General features: G+C 44.8%; 3 protein-coding genes, 1 non-coding gene and 1 pseudogene across 5 annotated transcripts; 3 read left to right on the top strand and 2 right to left on the bottom strand.

Annotated features, from left to right (window-relative positions):
* Window positions 1-344: 344 nt before the first annotated feature.
* LOC136461011 (uncharacterized) lies at window positions 345-2,065 on the bottom strand (annotated as a pseudogene).
* A 4,071-nt stretch (window positions 2,066-6,136) lies between these two features.
* LOC136459049 (nucleobase-ascorbate transporter 2-like) lies at window positions 6,137-10,572 on the top strand. The gene is made up of 14 exons (XM_066458950.1): window positions 6,137-6,631; window positions 6,750-6,847; window positions 6,979-7,155; window positions 7,239-7,339; window positions 7,536-7,611; window positions 7,738-7,797; window positions 7,893-8,077; window positions 8,605-8,701; window positions 8,787-8,873; window positions 8,961-9,019; window positions 9,117-9,208; window positions 9,319-9,396; window positions 9,719-9,879; window positions 10,070-10,572. Exons 1-14 carry the CDS (start codon window positions 6,541-6,543, stop codon window positions 10,280-10,282), a joined length of 1,575 nt encoding a protein of 524 aa, XP_066315047.1. The 5' UTR covers window positions 6,137-6,540; the 3' UTR covers window positions 10,283-10,572.
* A 3,069-nt stretch (window positions 10,573-13,641) lies between these two features.
* On the top strand, window positions 13,642-14,450 carry LOC136459051 (uncharacterized). Its single transcript, XM_066458954.1, has 2 exons — window positions 13,642-13,889; window positions 13,983-14,450. The coding sequence occupies exons 1-2, from the start codon at window positions 13,752-13,754 to the stop codon at window positions 14,124-14,126; spliced, it is 282 nt and encodes a 93-aa protein (XP_066315051.1). The 5' UTR covers window positions 13,642-13,751; the 3' UTR covers window positions 14,127-14,450.
* A 43-nt stretch (window positions 14,451-14,493) lies between these two features.
* On the bottom strand, window positions 14,494-14,579 carry TRNAY-GUA (transfer RNA tyrosine (anticodon GUA)). Its single transcript is given in 2 exon segments — window positions 14,494-14,529; window positions 14,543-14,579. It is a non-coding gene; the product is annotated as a tRNA-Tyr (tRNA).
* A 344-nt stretch (window positions 14,580-14,923) lies between these two features.
* On the top strand, window positions 14,924-17,946 carry LOC136459050 (rop guanine nucleotide exchange factor 9-like). 2 transcript variants are annotated; one of them, XM_066458951.1, is made up of 8 exons: window positions 14,924-15,431; window positions 15,567-15,770; window positions 15,866-15,982; window positions 16,073-16,227; window positions 16,330-16,404; window positions 16,519-16,788; window positions 16,879-17,199; window positions 17,327-17,946. In XM_066458951.1, exons 2-8 carry the CDS (start codon window positions 15,575-15,577, stop codon window positions 17,732-17,734), a joined length of 1,542 nt encoding a protein of 513 aa, XP_066315048.1. In that variant the 5' UTR covers window positions 14,924-15,431; window positions 15,567-15,574; the 3' UTR covers window positions 17,735-17,946. The 2 variants fall into 2 exon arrangements, with proteins under 2 accessions (XP_066315048.1, XP_066315050.1); XM_066458953.1 differs by lacking the exon at window positions 14,924-15,431 and having other exon boundaries at window positions 15,583-15,770; window positions 15,847-15,982.
* Window positions 17,947-17,994: the final 48 nt, after the last annotated feature.

Here is a 17,994-nt window from a genome sequence, read left to right on the forward strand (position 1 = left end):
CTTACAAGCTTCTTTGATAGCTATTCCAAGGTCTGATTGGAGTATCTCTTCAAGTGTACCATATATATCATGAACTAATCCATGATCAATAATAGTCTGCAAAGATATATCATCTCCAATATTTCTTTGTATACTTCTGAAATATTTTAAATTTATATCAGCCTTCAATATTAAGAATCTTTGATGAGGCTTAACAATTAATTTATCATCAAGATGAAGTAAAGGAAAAGTATTTGCATTCACAATTATTCCTAGATGTCTTTCTTTACCTTGGTATAATTTCATAAAGTATTTTTGTATATCATGAAAGGTTTTGTAATGCCTTTCAGCATATTTCTTCCAAATTATATCTTTAACATCACGGGTAAAGTATGACAAAGTTTGTTCAGTCTTAAAACTTAATCTAGGAATGAGAAACTCTTGTGGAATATTATTTAAATATTTGTTTCTTTTTTCCTCTAGAATTACTTCCTTTTTTGATTGCACTTTATTTTCTTCATATATTATTTTAGCTTCTGAATTCTTTTTCATATTGCTTTGCTGTTTTAAACATGACATGCATGCTTGTCTTAAGCATAGCCTACATGTTGCTCTTTCTGCTGGATCTTGATAATATATGCAAAAAACACATTTTATATTAGGATCGCCTTTTTTATGATCCCACTTGTGTTCGCAGTTTATTTGATCCATCATTTCTATTTTTAATGCTGCTAACTCATCAATTAAATCTAACTCTTCATCACTTGATTCTTTTTCTTCATCATATTCTATTTCATCTGTCTCTATAATTGAATATATTGATTCATCATCCATTATATCATCATCACAGACTAAGATATTTTCATTCACACTATCTATTATTTGAACCTTTTCTTGTTCTTCTTGCTTATTGGAATACCTTTTCTTGTCTTTGTTAGGACATGTTTTGCTTAAGTGATCTGGTGAGTTGCAAATAAAGCATCTACATGTACTATCATAATTTTTCTAGGATTATATCTTCTTACATTCCTTTTATGGAGGAATGGAGCTCTATTGTCTGATCTTCTAAGGAAATAGCGTCTCTTTGTCTTCACATTTCCTTTCTTATAATTCTTAGGATATTTCTTATTTCTAGATCTCTCTTCTCCATATGTCAATGGTATTTGAACTATTTTATTGCAAAAATTATAATCTGATTGCTTCATTGATCTTTGGGCTTGTATGTTGGTGCATATTTTTCTTAACTGTTTGAAAACGAATGTTATAGCCTGAGAGATATTATATTCTTTACCAATAGTTTCCTTTTTATATTCTTCTAATATCATAGAACCTAAAGGCTCTGGTAATTTATTAAAATATTTTTCTACTATACCTTGGTTATAACCTTGCTTGGCAGTAGTAGCATTATACAAATAGTGTTGAGAAAATTCTTTTATTCCTTTCCAGCTTGTCAGTGACAATTTTTCTATTTCTTTTAATCTTTCATTTTGTAATACTGTAAAACCTAATTCAGGATCTTCACCTATTACAATGCTTGATATAATATTTGCAAAATTATATGGATTACTACCAGCCATTTTTAATTGGGCATAATGGTTAGGGAAAGCTTCTACCCATTGTTCCCATAAAACTTTGACTGATTCACCTAAAAATGTTTCTAAATATGTAATCATATCTTCTACTCTATTTCCAATATTATGCTGATTTTGTATATACTTTTGGACTATCAATCCTTTCCATATGCTAATTATATTTGATCAATCTATAGGATCATGTGCTGCTAAGTTTAGTATAGCACCATCACTTTTATAATTCTGGAATTGCACCTTCTTTTCAAATTCTCTTCTTTTTGAACCCATATGCTTATATTGTCCAGGTATATATCTATATGCAGGTTCTTCTTTTTCTGGAGGCCAAGTTCCTGGTTTTCTAGTTGGTCTCTCACTTTCTCCTTCTATCTTTATTTCAGGACCTCGTCTTCTTTTTTAATGTACTAGGATCTATTTCCATTGCTTCTATGGCATTATTTTTAGGCAACTCTTTATTTTCTAAAGGGCTTATGAGAGTTATTGAGTTATTACTGCATATCTCAATTGTATCTTCATCCTCTTCTTCATAGCTTTCTAGTAAGAGCTTATTATTAATTTCCCATTGCTCATCTTCGCTTATATCATTATCTTCTATATCATTTATCTTATCCTTGCTATGTTCTAATTCTTTTTGGACTTCTTTTACCCTGTTATCTATTTGTTTTGACACAAAGTCATTTTTCTTTATTGGAATGCTAAGTTTCTTAGCATTTAATTCTCTATCTTTCTTGATATTTTCAAGTCTACATATTTCTCGTCTAAAGTAGAGTTCCCTTTCTCTTATAGCAGCCCATTTGCATATCATGGAGGTTTTATATTCATCATGAATTTTGCTTAGCTTTTGCTTATAATGATTTATTTTATTATCTATATCTAATTTTTCCATAAATTCACATATGCTATGTCTTCTGTTTTCTTCCAATTTTGACTCTGAACTGGATGCTTCTAAATCATCTAAACTTTGTTCTTTATAATCTACAAACCTAATACTAGTCAACCCTCTATTATTTTCATAGCTTATGTAATCTTTAGGTTGTTTTAAAATTTTTGGTTCTATTAATGAGCTTATATTCCATTCTTCTCCTGCTCTTTCTTCAAAACTTATTTTCAGAGGACTCATAAATTTTATTCCTTTAGATTGCATACTTTCTACAACATTGTTTACATTTACCTTATATCTGGTTCCACTTCTATTGGTTAATCTTCCTATAAATTCTATGCTTACTAATAAATTCGTTCCTTTAAATTCTTCGTATCCTTTAGTTTGAAATCCGAATGCCATCTTATCTATAAATTCTTTAACTAGCATTATTAAGTCTGGAGCTATATATGTTATCAACATATTTTTATTCATATCACCTTCTAAAAATCCTAATGCTGCTTTATTTATTGAGTCCCATCGTTTATCTAATAAAGTTATTAGAACCTTGGTTCCTAATTTTTTCCTTGTCATTCCTTTAATTCCAATGATATACATTCCCTGATGTATATATTTATACCCTGAATATTTTAAAGCATTCTCAAATTGTTTACTAACAATTCTTAGCAGAACTGGTTCTGCCAATACACTTAATTCTACTTCTCTAGATATTCTATATAATCCATTTTTATTTTCAAACCATCCCATTTGATATATTTGTTGAGGCCTTATTTTTCTCAAAGTATCTTTCTGATATCTTTCGAGATCTCTTTCTAAGTCTATCACTTCTTCTAAGGTTTTAATATCCTCACATCCTCCTTTTAGTTTATCTTTAAAACTTAGAGGTCTTATGTCTTTATTTACTAGCTGGAGTGACTTGTCTCTTCTAGACAGGCTCTCAGATACTTCTATCTTTCTGAATTTAAAGATCTAGTGGACTCAACTATTTCTACTGATGATAACACAATTTCTTTGTTATGCTCAATATTATCAGTCTTCTTATATAGATAAGTTATATCTTTTTTAATATAATCACTATTCTGGCTAATTCTTCCTAGAGAAACTTTACTTTCTTCTAAAATTTGTAAAGCTAATTCTAATTTATTATTAGTAGCTGAATATTGCTCTTCAAGGTGCTTATGTTCCTTTTGCAACTTATCAAATTTTAGTTCTAGCTCGTCTTGCCTCTTTCCTCAAGATATGTAAAAGTTATGTATCAAATCAACTATTAAATTTATCTGTCCGTGAGAGGTATGCCAAGTATGTTCTTCAGAACTATTTAATCTACACCTTATATTTATATTCTCTTTAGTAGTGACTGTCTTTCCTGTATTCACTTCCAAATTTAAATAATGTAACTTTTCAATCTTCAACAGATTATATTAAATCCCTTAAATTCAAAATCTAATAACCAGGCTCTGATACCAATACAGGACGCTACTGGTTATTCAAACTCAAGATTCAAATTTTAAAATTCTCAAGTTACTATTCACAGCACTATTCAGATTTCACTATTCAAATTCGCGTTCACTATTCAAATTCGGGATATGAACAGTGCCCGAGCACTCACCGGGAGTGGCTCAACCACTTCACTATTCAAGGCAAGCGTCGCTTTCACGAGCAAATATTTTATGCACGCTGGATGAGCGAGCGCGCGATTAGTGAATATAAATATTGATATGTCGCTTTCGCGATTAGCTAATCTGGTGCTTAGTGAATATGCTTATGCGGAATATTTCTAAGGATCTTCTGCAGGCTGGCGAGACCAAAAATTCAGCCGGTCGTGCGTACTATGCTTGTGACAGTCCTACTCGGTACTCACCGTATGCATCACTAACTCGCTTCAGAATTAGACTAACCCGGTCTACTCCCTTGCTATCCCCAGCCACGAACACACAGGACTCAGGCTCTATCGTCTCCCCAAGCAGTTCCACCCAAGGGGAACACTTCTCTGCGCACACAGGGTTCTCTACAAACGCCGCTATCTAGGCTAACACGAGAACAACACACGCAGAGGTTTCTCCTCTAGGGTCCCTAGCATAGAGACGTCGCCCCATATGAACGAGCTTAAAGGAAGGCAGGGATTCAAACGGAAAAGCTTAATTCATTTCCACAGAGCAAGCTTACATACGGCTTTCTCTTTCGGGAAACCCCAAGCACTTAGCACAAACCTTAGGGATTACCTTACAAACGCAGGATGATCACGGGGACCTCCTTTATTCTCTAATTTACAAAGTGGAGTGATACAACGGCAGTGGGTGATTACTACTATTCGTGGATTGATTCTCAGAGTGCTTCTGAGATCATATGTTCATGGTGTATGTGTGTGGGTGTGGAGTTGGTGGAGTGGGTGGTGGATGAGAGTGTGTGTCTTCGGTGTCTGAGCTTTCTTCGATGGTATATATATATATATACATAAAGTTACCACAACTGACTTATAGTTTCGGACAGATAGAATACCTTTTCAGTTTTTCTAATAGAGTACAATATTGTGGACTTAATTGTGGCAAAGATTGAAAGCCCCCCTGAAAAGCAGAAGCCGAAGGTCTGGGAAAATCAACATTTATTCGTATGTTGCTAACTTCGATATGCCTGTTCGGCTGGTATTAAAGTCGGCTGAAGCTGTTTTGTTGTGAGAGAAAAATACTATAAATTCTAGCTGATAAGTTCAAACGAACAGGCCTATTGTACGTATCATCTAGGCTATGTTTGGCTAGTTACCTCACCCTGCCGCACCGCACTTACGGCCGCGCCGCAAGTTTTGGGACCAAAAGCCCCGCCAGACTTTTGGCGCGAAAATTGGACCCAATGAACTACGGTCAAGCTTTAGCAGTTGCGGCATGCCAAAGCTATGGATACAAACCAAACGACAACCCAAATAAGTCAACACGTCGGACTTTAGCTGTGACAAGTTGTGGCAACGTACCAAACAGACCCTAGTATCACAAATGAACTTTTGGATCAAGAAATGTTAAAAATGAGGCCATGTTTAGTTTCCAAAATTTTTTTGCCTCCTACAGTAAAAGAGCATGTTTGGAGATATACATGGAGTACTAAATGTAGACAAAAAAAAACTAATTGCACAGTTCTCGGCAAAATCGCGAGACGAATCTTTTAAGCCTAATTAGTCCATGAAAAGCCTTAAATGCTACAGTAACCCACATGTGCTAATGACCGATTAATTAGTATCATTAGATTCGTCTCGCAGTTTTCTGATAGGTTCTGTAATTTGTTTTTTTATTAGTATCAAAAACCCCTCCCGACATCTTTCCAACACATCCGATGTGACACCCAAAATTTTTCATCAACCCCACTAAACACACCCTGATTATTACTACTACTAAACTTGCTTTTGCCAAAAGAGGCAAAAACACAGCAGTCAACAGTACGTTGAAACTACAGCAGACAGCAGTCGCCCCATGCGTCAGCACGAGCCACGAGGTGAAAAACAGCGGTACCGTACTGTACATAAAGGACACAGGAGGGGCAATTTGGTCACAGCAAAAAAGCCAACGGCCAGTTCCTCACAGGAGAGGAGGGAAGAGCGCTTCAAAGGCGATTAAACCCAGCGAGCAACCCGCAGCAAAACCCAGCCCAGCAACGATAAAAAGGCAAGGAAAACAAAAAGGAAGCATCACGAGATAAGAGAGGCCGGTCGGCGACCAGTACTCGCCACTGCTAGACGCCGCTGGGCTGTGTCCTGTGTGCGGAATCGCTCTCGGCCGCCGCCGCTGGTGTCCCTCCCTCCCTCTTGCGCCGCCTGTCCCGGCACCCCTCGCACTCGAAAACTTTTCCTGCAAAGGGCGGCTGTTGCCGGTGGATACGTTTCATCTCTATACATCTCACTGCTTTGGATTCTTCTTCCTGCTTTGTCAAGAGAGGCCCAGCAGACGAAGCACGCAGGAACCAACCACTCACCGAATCGGCGTGCGGCGGTCTGGTGATTTTAAGGGACGAGATCGTGTTCTTGGGAGCCTGAGGGACAAGAGCTCTCTTCCTGTCCTCTTTCCTCCGGTTTGTCTTGGTCCAAGAGGGCAAAACTCGTCGGGGGAAATGGCGGAGGTGAAGCCGGAGGAGATAAGCCATCCGCCCATGGAGCAGCTCCAGGGGTTCGAGTACTGCATAGACTCCAACCCTCCCTGGGGTGCGTATCGTAGCTAGGAGCTGAAATGAGTTCACATTTGTGTTGGAATTCGGCTCTCTGAATCTTTTTCTTCGTCTTCTTTTTTTTAAACAAAAATCCTTTTTGGCTTTCATTTCAGGCGAGGCGATCATACTGGGCTTCCAACACTACATACTGGCGCTGGGCACGGCGGTGATGATCCCGGCGGTGTTGGTTCCCATGATGGGCGGCGACGATGTGAGCTCCTATGTCATGCCTTCCGCTTTTTGGCCACACCAGATTCGTGCCGGTTCTTGGCAGCATCAGTTTGGTGATGTGATGTTTTGGGTCCTTTCCCTTTCGCTTGTGATTGGTGTCGCTATTTGCAGGGAGACAGGGTCAGGGTGGTGCAGACGCTGCTGTTCGTGACGGGGATAAACACGCTGCTGCAGTCCCTCTTCGGGACCCGGCTGCCGACGGTCATCGGCGGCTCCTACGCCTTCGTGATCCCGATAATGGCCATCATCCAGGACCCGTCGCTTTCGGGGATACCCGATGGTCACCAGGTGAGCAATTGCCTGTGTCCAGTCTGTTGCTTCTGATGAGGCGGTGGTCTAATCTGCAAGTTTTTTCATCCGTCATTGAGCAGAGGTTCCTCGAGACCATGAAGGCGATACAGGGGGCACTGATAGTGTCCTCCAGCATTCAGATCATCCTGGGCTACAGCCAGCTGTGGGGTATTTTCTCCAGGTTGCTTTCCTTCACACTTCACAGTCCAAGCATTCTAGTTCTAGTGTTCTTGCCTTGGAAGAACTAGGATTTACCCAATTCTAGTTGTAGTTAAATGTTGGAATGGATTGGCCCATGAATGCTTCTGCATTCCATTTCAGTTTTGACAGTGCCTAAGATTTACTGATTGGTTCGAAAAATGCATATCCTCTTTCAGATTCTTCAGTCCAGTGGGGATGACCCCAGTGGTTGCGCTGCTCGGATTTGGCCTTTTCGAAAGAGGTTTCCCTGTGGTACCGCTTGCTTTGTCCCGACTCCATTTTGTATTGTCAACTTGTGCGCATGACCACGCAAGACGTGGATATGTTGATGAGGAATAAGCTTGTTCACCCAATTAATGTCTGATGATATTGCACCAGGTTGGGAGATGCGTAGAGATTGGCTTGCCAATGCTGATTCTCTTTGTTGTACTCTCTCAGGTTTGACAAAACTCCATACTGTCCAGTTTTCTATGCACCAAATTCATCTTGGGAAGTTAAACATACCTAATTTGTGCCTTTCCATTCTTTCCCAGTATCTGAAGAATATACAAATAAAAGAAATTCCCATACTGGAAAGGTTCTCCCTTTTCATCTGTATCGCATTGGTATGGGCATATGCTCAAATCCTCACTTCAGGTGGAGCCTATAAAAATAGCTCTGAGGTCACTCAGAACAACTGCCGCACTGACAGAGCCAATCTGATCTCTTCTGCCCCATGGTTAGTACCCTTGCCAACACGATGTTAAGTGTGTCGTGTAGATGTAAAGATGCTCAATGCTCAATGCTCAATCCAGTATTAGGCGCTATTTGTATGTTGAACATTTATATCCGATAGTCAATTTTTGTAAGTCTGAACCCATTTTTGGTCTAGCATACGCATTTTCAGTGACATGAACCTGACACCTTAGATCAGTGTTTTCCTAAACGTCTGACACCTTACAATCTTAGATTTGTTTGAGAGTGTTCATCATATTTTTTTGTTCGTTTGTGGAAAAGGCACGGATGATTGTTACTGCTACTATCAATAATTCAATATATTGTGAAAAAATAACAATGGTCTAATGTTGGAGACTTGGAATCCTGATTTTGCAATGGAGGTGTAACAAAGAGTGACATATTGGAGCCACCAACAGCTTAAGTGCATTTGTCCCAACTTAAGATAGATCTTCAGTTGCATTCTTTTTGTGAGACACGGAATTGTTTGCGTCTTTTTTCTCTGCAAATTGATCCATTGACTCCACCCAGGATTAAGATTCCTTACCCACTGCAATGGGGCGCACCAACCTTCAATGCTGGCCAGTCATTTGGTATGGTGTCTGCTGTTTTGGTCTCGCTAGTAGAGGTGATACATACTTCAGCCTTGGATCCTTTGTTTTAGAATTCAGAAACGACAGAATTGACCTTAACACAATATCTCTCTCTGACAGTCCACAGCCTCCTACAAAGCCGCTGCTCGGCTTGCAAGTGCGACTCCACCTCCGGCTCATATCCTGAGTAGAGGCATTGGGTGGCAGGTAAACACTTTCTTGCACCCATGATTGTTCTTCTTTTGATGTTGCATGAGATGTTCAAAACTGAAAAGATGCTCTGGCGAACAACAGGGAATCGGCATCCTCCTTGATGGGCTCTTTGGAACGGGGACTGGCTCCACTGTCTCAGTGTGAGTGTCTCTATGCCAAAATCTTCTTCACGGCTGTGCCTCTGCAGATGTTTTGTATTACAAGCCTTGACACTACTTGTCTGGCACAACGATGCAGGGAGAACGTTGGGCTGCTTGGGTCGACAAGGATTGGGAGCCGGCGGGTTATACAGATCTCAGCTGGCTTCATGATCTTTTTCTCCATGCTGGGTGAGCACTGTTTGATGGTGTAGTAACTGGACTGTTTGCAGATCATGTCTGCAACTGAGGCCCTGAGTGCGAGGAGCAGCTCCTGACACTCTTCATTTATCGAATTGCAGGGAAATTTGGAGCTTTGTTCGCTTCCATCCCGTTCACCATCTTTGCAGCCGTGTACTGCGTCTTGTTTGGACTAGTTGGTTGGTCATCCTGTTTCCCTGAACCCGTCTGAATCTGATGTCTTTTAAGCCTAATTAGGCCATGATTTGACAATACAGTGCTACAGTAAACATGTGCTAATGACGGATTAATTAGGCTTAATAAATTCGTCTCGTGGAGTCATGACGAATTCTATAATTTATTTATTTTTATTAGTATCCAAACACGTCATGCGACATCCTCCGACGACACATCCTAAATTTTAGGATCTAGACAACGCCTAATGTGTGCAGTCTGCTGCTGCGCTTTGGTAATGCTGCTGCCTGGGCTGACGTTTTTTTTCCACCTTTCTCTGACTTTCAGCTGCAGTGGGGCTGTCCTTCTTACAGTTCACTAACATGAACTCCATGCGCAACCTCTTTATCGTCGGTGTCTCCATCTTCCTGGGCCTTTCCGTGCCGGAATACTTTTTCCGGTACACCATGGCTGCTCACCGTGGTCCTGCGCACACGAAAGCTGGATGGGTACGTCTCTCTTTACCCTATTTCATGGCTCAAGGTCAAACAGTACCTGAGATATCATGTAGATAGACAGTGCAGTGCAGTAGTAGACAGCAGCAAGTAGGAGTATATCAAATCATATGGCGGCTGGCACTAGTTCTTCAAATCATGTCGGCTAACTTTTGTGTGTGTGTGTGACCTGGGATGACTGCAGTTCAACGACTACATCAACACCATCTTCTCGTCGCCGCCGACGGTGGGGCTGATCGTGGCCGTGTTCCTGGACAACACGCTGGAGATGAAGGACGCGGGCAAGGACCGAGGGATGCCGTGGTGGCTGCGGTTCCGGGCGTTCAAGGGCGACAGCAGGAACGAGGAGTTCTACAGCCTGCCATTCAACCTCAACCGCTTCTTCCCGCCGGCCTAAACCAATAAGACACTCAGATTGCTGAGCAGAGAGGCATAGTAGCCTAATTTGTGTAGGAGATCGAGTTGCCTGGCCATTGCTTGATTCGTTGATCTCTAGTTGTTCATGTTGTAGATTACTTTTGGGGAGGTCCTCCTTGCCCAACCCAGTAAAAATGGTCCTCCCAGCAGTTCATGTTATAGATGATCTGCGGCGGTCCAATTTTTGTCTTATTATTATATTTACAATGATTTTTCTACTATAATTTGTTATAAAGAGTGATGTAATTTACGGATAAGAACGTCTCCAAGAGTTCCTAACCTTTTTTTTCCTCAAAACTATGGAGTTTTCTAACTCGTCAAAAATTATTCGGAGGAATAAATAACCATCTTCAATATTTTTCAATAATTCACTCCTAATAGAAGTCAATTTTACATCAGGAATCCTATACTATTTCTAAATTATCCTAACCACTTTTATATATTCTTTCTTTCTTTCTTGTATATTTGCATCAGGAACCCTTTCTTACTCTTTATTCTTTCCCATGTCCTTTCAGATATATCCGCAGGATCGATCTATTTTTCCAAGTGCGGAAAGATTGGTAGCTAGGTTTGAAAACGGTTGGAGATGGGTTTTTTCCATTCTTGCTAAAAATCCTAGATTGGGAGGCCTTATTGGAAACTCTTGGAGATGCTCACAACTTCTATTTCTATGGATTGCAGATCTCAGAGAAATATATCTCAAATTGTTCAAAAAATATAAATTATTTCTATGGATTACAGATATCAGACAAATATGTACCAAATTATTCACAAATGTCAGAGACAGAACATACCAAAACGAAGATCGAACGTCCATTCTCTTCTCTTCTACCTATGGTTCAGGCGTCTTCTTCTCGATGCGGAACATCTGGCAGCGTCAGACGAAGGGATCCCGCGCGCGCCGCCGCTTGGAAGTAGCCCGCGCCATCAAGATGAGGCAGGGCCCGCGCGACGGAGGGAGCAGCGGCCACCCTGGGGGTAGCGGCAGAGGGGGCAACAACGGGCCTGCAGGTGGCGGCGGAAGGAGCAGGCGGAGAGAAAATCGTGTGCTGGAGCTGGCGAAAACAACCGAGTGTCCTTTAGGAATCTCTTAATACGATTCACGCACCAAAAGACGAGCGAAGAGTGTGGCCACGTCGCGCGCCTTTCCCGGCTGTCGGATTGGGCGCGTGGACGGCCCTGATCGTGGCCCCGTAATTTTAAATAAAGACCCTTCTATTTCACATAAATCAACCCGCAATCCAAGGCATTTAATATCTTTTTTTCTCAAAACCCCTCGAGCTTCACTTAAATCAACCCGAGTCTAGGCCACCTCTCAGTTTTTTTTTGTAAAAAACCCTCAAGTTTGGCTGAAATCAATCAACAGTCTATCTTTAGTTATTTACAAAAAAAAAACCACAAATTTCTAGAAAATGAACCCGCCTTCCGCACATTCCATCGTTGATTTAGAAAATGGACCCTATTTACTCGAGAAATAAATCCACAATCCGTGTTTCTTCCCTGTTTCACAAAAAAAATCTCATTTTTGCATAAAATTAATCCACGCTCCACCTAATGACACGTTATTCTTGAAAAAAAAAACTTCATATTTTATAGAACCAACCCACAGCAAACGAAGACCCTATTTTGGCAAAAAAAAAACGTACCATCATTTGTCTACGTCTCTTTGTAGGAGCCCTACAGCAATGGTCATTTTTAATACTGACACTACTTTCATAGAAAGTACCACACCAACCAAATATTATATTTTGCTAAAAAAAATATGGTATCATCGTTCTTCTACGCTTTTTCGTGCTAGCTCTATAATAACGCATCATATTTTAATATTAACCTTACTTCATTAAAGAAAATACCATCACGTCTAAGGATTCCTAAATCTCATGATTCGAGGTCGAATTCTCCTCGTTTTTTTTACAACTACATTAAACTTCTAGCTACTTATGCTCCCACCCCTTCTTTCTCCACAATAAATATAGCCAATAAATGTAATAATTCCATTTCAATATCAAAAATAATATCTTATTAAATAATACCTTCATAACAATGGTCGGGCTGCAAACCATGACACCTATGCGAAAATAATAAAGCCACGGTTGTCTTACCTACGTTGCTTAAAAAAAGTGTGCATCTGCGCCTTAGCGTCTACATACAATTATTATTACTCTATGCATGAAATAAAGTCTGTATCAACTATAATATTACGACAAAATACAGACACTGCGCGGCAAGACCGCGTGCCTTTCTAGTTCTCATATAATATATTCTCCCATATAATAGGAGTTACCTAAAAAAACTTGCTCCTTTTGTTTTTTTTCCAACTACACGTACGTACCTGTTAAGCTACTCTTTGAGGTTTGAACTACGATCCCGGATAAATCAAAATGCACGCGCCCAATTCAACCCGGCAAAGGATTGGACGTGACGTTGCACACCCAACACGGCAAAGCACCCACAGCACGAGTAAATTAAAACCTGTGCTTTCATTCCCTGCTCGTCCTTGGCATTTGAACAATTGAACTCGAGGGAGGCCCGACCTGGTCGCGAGGAATGCAGCTGTGGTGGGCCTTGCTGTGTGCCGGGCTGCACCGGAAAGGGCCGCCACTCCTGGACAGACGACGAGAGAGAGGCACAGGCGGCGTGAGGCCGATCCCCAAGGCTCATCATCATGTTCATGTGCCACACAGATGAAGTGCCAAGCGGGGAATGATATTGCAACTTGAAGAGATGAGAAAGGATAGACTGCATAGAGCTGTGTGCTCCCGTGATCAGGAATTCAGGACCCGAGCCCCCATCCGGAACACATGGTACGGTACCAATAAAATAGGCCCGACCGATCGATTTCTTTACCCGCAGGGATCAGAAAGAGCCCGAGACTTTCCACTTTCCAGCCCGCCGCCCCGCCCTGACCCGGATGTGGAGACCTCGCCACGATAGGGACCACCGGACCAATAGTATAGAGCTCAAAGAGAATATGATCCCGGGTTCTCCGAAATCAATTCCACCCATGCGCCCAATTCCACCCGCCAAAAGATTGGACGTGACGTTGGCCATATCCAACACGGCAAAGCACCCACAGCATGAGTTAATTAAAACCTGTGCGTGTTTTCCCACCAATGCTTCATGCATCCTGCTCGTCCTTGGCATTTGAACAATTGAATTGAACTCGAGGGAGGCCCGACCTGGTCGTTACCCGTAGTCGCAAGCACGTCAGCTTGACGCGGATGCATGTGGATGGATGACTGCCGTATTATCCGCGAGCCCGTCCTGTCCCGGCTCTCGGCTCCGGCTATATAACAAGGAAGGGGGAATGCACAGATACGCGCACATCTCCGAGTCGTCGTCGTCGTCTTCAGAATTCAGATCACGTTCTAGCTGAGCCCTCGTGCCGTGCTGGTGCGTGCTAGCAGTAGCAGGACATCGCGAGAGCAGAGCAGGGACACCGTAGCGCCATGTTGGAAGGAAAGGCGGTGGTGGAGGACACCGACATGCCAGCGAAGATGCAGGCGCAGGCGATGTCGGCGGCGTCCAGGGCCCTCGACCGCTTCGACGTCCTCGACTGCCGGAGCATCGCGGCTCACATCAAGAAGGTAACGACACTCCCTCGTCGTGGCTCGCGTGCCATCCCATCTCCATCCACCCTCTGCAGCTCTGCTCACCAGTTGCAGTTGGATTGGCTGTAGGAGTTTGACGCGATCCATGGCCCCGGATGGCAATGCGTGGTTGGCTCCAGCTTCGGCTGCTACTTCACGCACTGCAAGGGGAGCTTCATCTACTTCCGCCTCGAGTCGCTCAGGTTCCTCGTCTTCAAAGGGGCGGCAGCATGACAAGCCCATGGCAGCTAAAACATCACGACCAGGCAAAGCAGGTGGAGGAGGATTTTTTTCCCCACCGGCTTTGTGGAGGGCGACGAGGTGGCACGGCGGCGGCTGCTGGCGCGTCGATGTTGCCTCACTGTAGTAGTCTGTAGGAGCACGATGGTACCAGTAGATTTGAAACATTGTGGGAGATTGGAAACTGTGGAATTCATCGCTGGCCAATTTGCTTTTTTATACGAAATTTAGACTAATTTGGTGATGATGGTGTATGGATGAAAATTTAAATTTTTTGGGGGGTTATTCTAGCAGGAGCAAAGCAGACCTCCATCTACAGAAACGGCAAAAAAAAACGATTTAAAAAAAAGAAACAACATTATCCGACCTGCCGGATTCGAACCAGCGACCTAAGGATTGATCTGCAGACACTACAGTCCTCCGCTCTACCAACTGAGCTAAGGTCGGACGCTTTGTTTCACAAGAATTTTTTCATTTAAGATGGATGTTCAGGGCCCATTCTCATCACGGGATGCAATGATCATTCAACTTAGCCTACCGTTGACATTGAGGCGTACAATCTTGCTAAATTGCAGCTTCTGTAGCAGCAAGTGTAAGCGAGGACATGTTACGTGAAGAGTGAACAGATAACCTTCCAGACAGGCGAAAGTTGACCAGACTGTCCCTCCGGTCCCTCGAAGCGCAGCAGTTGCCTCGGCCGGTGACACAAAAGATAGCACTCATTGCATTATTACGCGTCCATGGTACAGCTACTAGTAATGCCGTGCCATCCATTTCTACCATTATATCCATGGTTGAGGGTAGTACAAGCCTACAAGGAGAGACCTGACGGCGGCGCATGTCCGATCCGGCAAAGATCGATAGAGTAGCTAGAGGTCTGCTTCTTCTTCTTCCTCTAGCTCCGTCCAACCCCCACTCCCCGATCGACCGTTCAATACACGGGAAGCACAAGCACTGGCAGGGGAAGGAGGCTAAGAATGGCAGGCGCTTTCTTTCTAATAATAAAGCGAGTGCCAATCCCTAATTATACTCACTCCTGTCTTCCCATGCCAGCGGTCCGGGGCCTCCCCTATTCGGACAGGACAGGAAGAGCAGATGACGACGATCCATAGAAACCGCCGATTCATGGATTGCAGAAGACACCCACAGGAATCATCCATCATTCGGAGCTAATCATTTCTCGTTCCTTTTGGCGCTCTCTCTCTGCGCGCGCACAATCTCGGCTAGCTCATCATCATCCTTTCCGCCGGCGACAGACACCCGCGCTGCGCTCGAGGCCCCGAAAGCAAAGCTTTACAGGTATGCCGGCATCATGGTGATCTTTGTCTCTCCTTCCTTGGAACGGAAAATCCTTTTTTGTCGCCGTCGTCATGGCATGGGGATGGATTGGATGTGACACATGACGGGGCGCCGGCTGTGACGCGAACGCGGCAGATCGGTCGATGAGCGCTGGGGCGCAATTGGAGCGGCGGAGCTCGGTGCGGCGGTCGCAGAGCATGGTGCAGGAGGAGGACCAGGGCCAGCCGCCCGACGAGGAGGTCATGTCCCGGAGCCAGGGGTCCAGCACGGCTCCCGTGCTCGACAAGGACAGCGCCGCGCCCAAGTCGCGCCTCGCCGAGCAGAGCGCAGGACCTTCCGGTAAGTCGACATCGGCCCGGCCGGCAGATGGTTCTCGGTGGAGCCGGTGGTGTTGCCGGTCTTGATGAGGCGTCAGGTGGTTGCGTTGCGTGCAGACATGGACCTGATGAAGGAGAAGTTCGGCAAGCTGCTGCTCGGGGAGGACATGTCCGGGTCCGGGAAAGGGGTGCCCTCCGCGCTCGCCCTCTCCAACGCCGTCACCAACCTCGCAGGTGATTCCTGTCGAATTCGGTCGCTGCAGTGCAGAGACCACGATTCCGTTTTTTTTTTAATAATTTCATGCGTGCCATATTCACCTGCAGCCTCTGTCTTCGGCGAGCAACGGAAGCTGGAGCCCATGGCCCCGGACAGAAAGGGGAGGTGGAAGAAAGAAGTGGGCTGGCTTCTGTCCGTCGCCGACCACATCGTCGAGTTCGTCGCCAAGAAACAAGTCCTGGACAACGGCACCGAAATGGAGGTTCGTTCAGCCACCACGTGCATGCCGCTCCTTGATGCCCCTTGATCGATCTTCTTCCTCACCAGCCCGGACGGTGACACTCTGTTCTGCTGCTCGTCGCAGGTGATGGGCACGCAGCAGAGACGGGATCTCCAGGCGAACATTCCAGCATTGCGTAAACTGGACACGATGCTTCTCGTATGTATGAGTGGATCCACCTCAAAGCCAGATGCAGTCGACGGGTTCGGAAAAGATGTTGTTAGTTAAACTTAAACTCTCTCCTGCTGTTGTGTTGTTACCCGTGAGCTGCAGGACTACCTGGACAACTTCAAGGAGCGCAACGAGTTCTGGTACGTGAAGCGCGACTCGTGCTCGGAGAGTGAGAACGAGGAGAGGTCCGACGAGAAATGGTGGATCCCGATCGTCAAGGTGCCCCCCGGCGGGCTTTCCCCGACCTCCAGAGGCTGGCTCCTGCACCAGAAGGAGCTGGTGAACCAGGTGCTCAAGGCGGCCATGGCCATCAACGCCAACTGCCTCATGGAGATGAGCATCCCGGACACGTATATAGACACACTCCCCAAGGTCCTAGTCCTTGGCAATTGTCATTCGTGCGATCTCGCAAACATGTACAGCATCTGAATCCTCAATCTTTTTGCTGCCTGAGGCTGGCAGAACGGGCGAGCCAGCCTCGGGGACGCGCTGTACCGGATCATCACGGACGTGGAGTTCGACCCGGACGACTTCCTGTCGACGGTGGACCTGACGTCGGAGCACAAGATCCTGGACCTCAAGGACCGGATCGAGGCGTCCGTCATCATCTGGAACAGGAAGGTGCACAACAAGGACGGCAAGTCCTCCTGGGGCTCCGCCGTCAGCCAGGAGAAGAGGGAGCAGTTCGAGGAGCGGGCGCAGACGCTGCTGCTCATCATCAAGCACAGGTTCCCCGGCATCCCCCAGTCCGCGCTCGACATCGCAAAGATCCAAGAAAACAGGGTGAGCACTGAGCAGAGCACGCGATGCCATGCAATGCAACCGTTGGCTTGGCTAGTATAGTAGTAGTAATCTTTGCCGGTCTTGCATGCACTGACACATTGCCGCGCGCCATGGCCGACGACGACAGGACGTCGGGTTCGCGCTGCTGGAGAGCTACTCCAGGGTCCTGGAGAGCCTGGCGTTCAACGTCATGTCCCGGATAGAGGACGTCATCCAGGCCGACAACGTGGCCAGGGAGAAGGCCAAGAAGAACGCGCCGCCCGCGGCGGACCCCGCCGCCGGATGCCGCTGCCCGCAGGAGGCCGGCGACGACGACGACCAGAGCAAGCAGACGACCCTGCTGGACTTCATGGGGTGGACCGGGGACCCTGAGGGCAAGAACGACGACGTATCGCCCGCGCCGCCACCGGAGCTGCCGGCGCAGGACGACGGCAGGCTGATGAAGCTGCCAAACATCATGACCAACCTCAAGCAGACGTACATGGACAAGCTGGACTTCCTCAGCGGGAACAGAAGCCCCTCAGGTCGCCATTAGGAGACGGCATGGCAGTATGGCACGACACGAGATTTTGCATGTATCGTGTGAGCTAGTGTACATATATACTGTGTTTTTGGATTTTGGATTGGATCAAAGTGGGCTCTCGCTTGAGTAGCCCGTCGTGTCGACTTCCTGATTTCGCAGACTTCTTCCTCTTCTCATGTACGATTCCAACCAAGGCATTGGCCATTGTATCAAAGCCATCGATAAATAGAGAAAATTTAGAGCTGACAGGACTTCGACCTCACACACACACA

The sequence above is a fragment of the Miscanthus floridulus genome, chromosome 6 (assembly GCF_019320115.1).
Source record: "Miscanthus floridulus cultivar M001 chromosome 6, ASM1932011v1, whole genome shotgun sequence".
Classification (NCBI taxonomy): Eukaryota; Viridiplantae; Streptophyta; class Magnoliopsida; order Poales; family Poaceae; genus Miscanthus; species Miscanthus floridulus.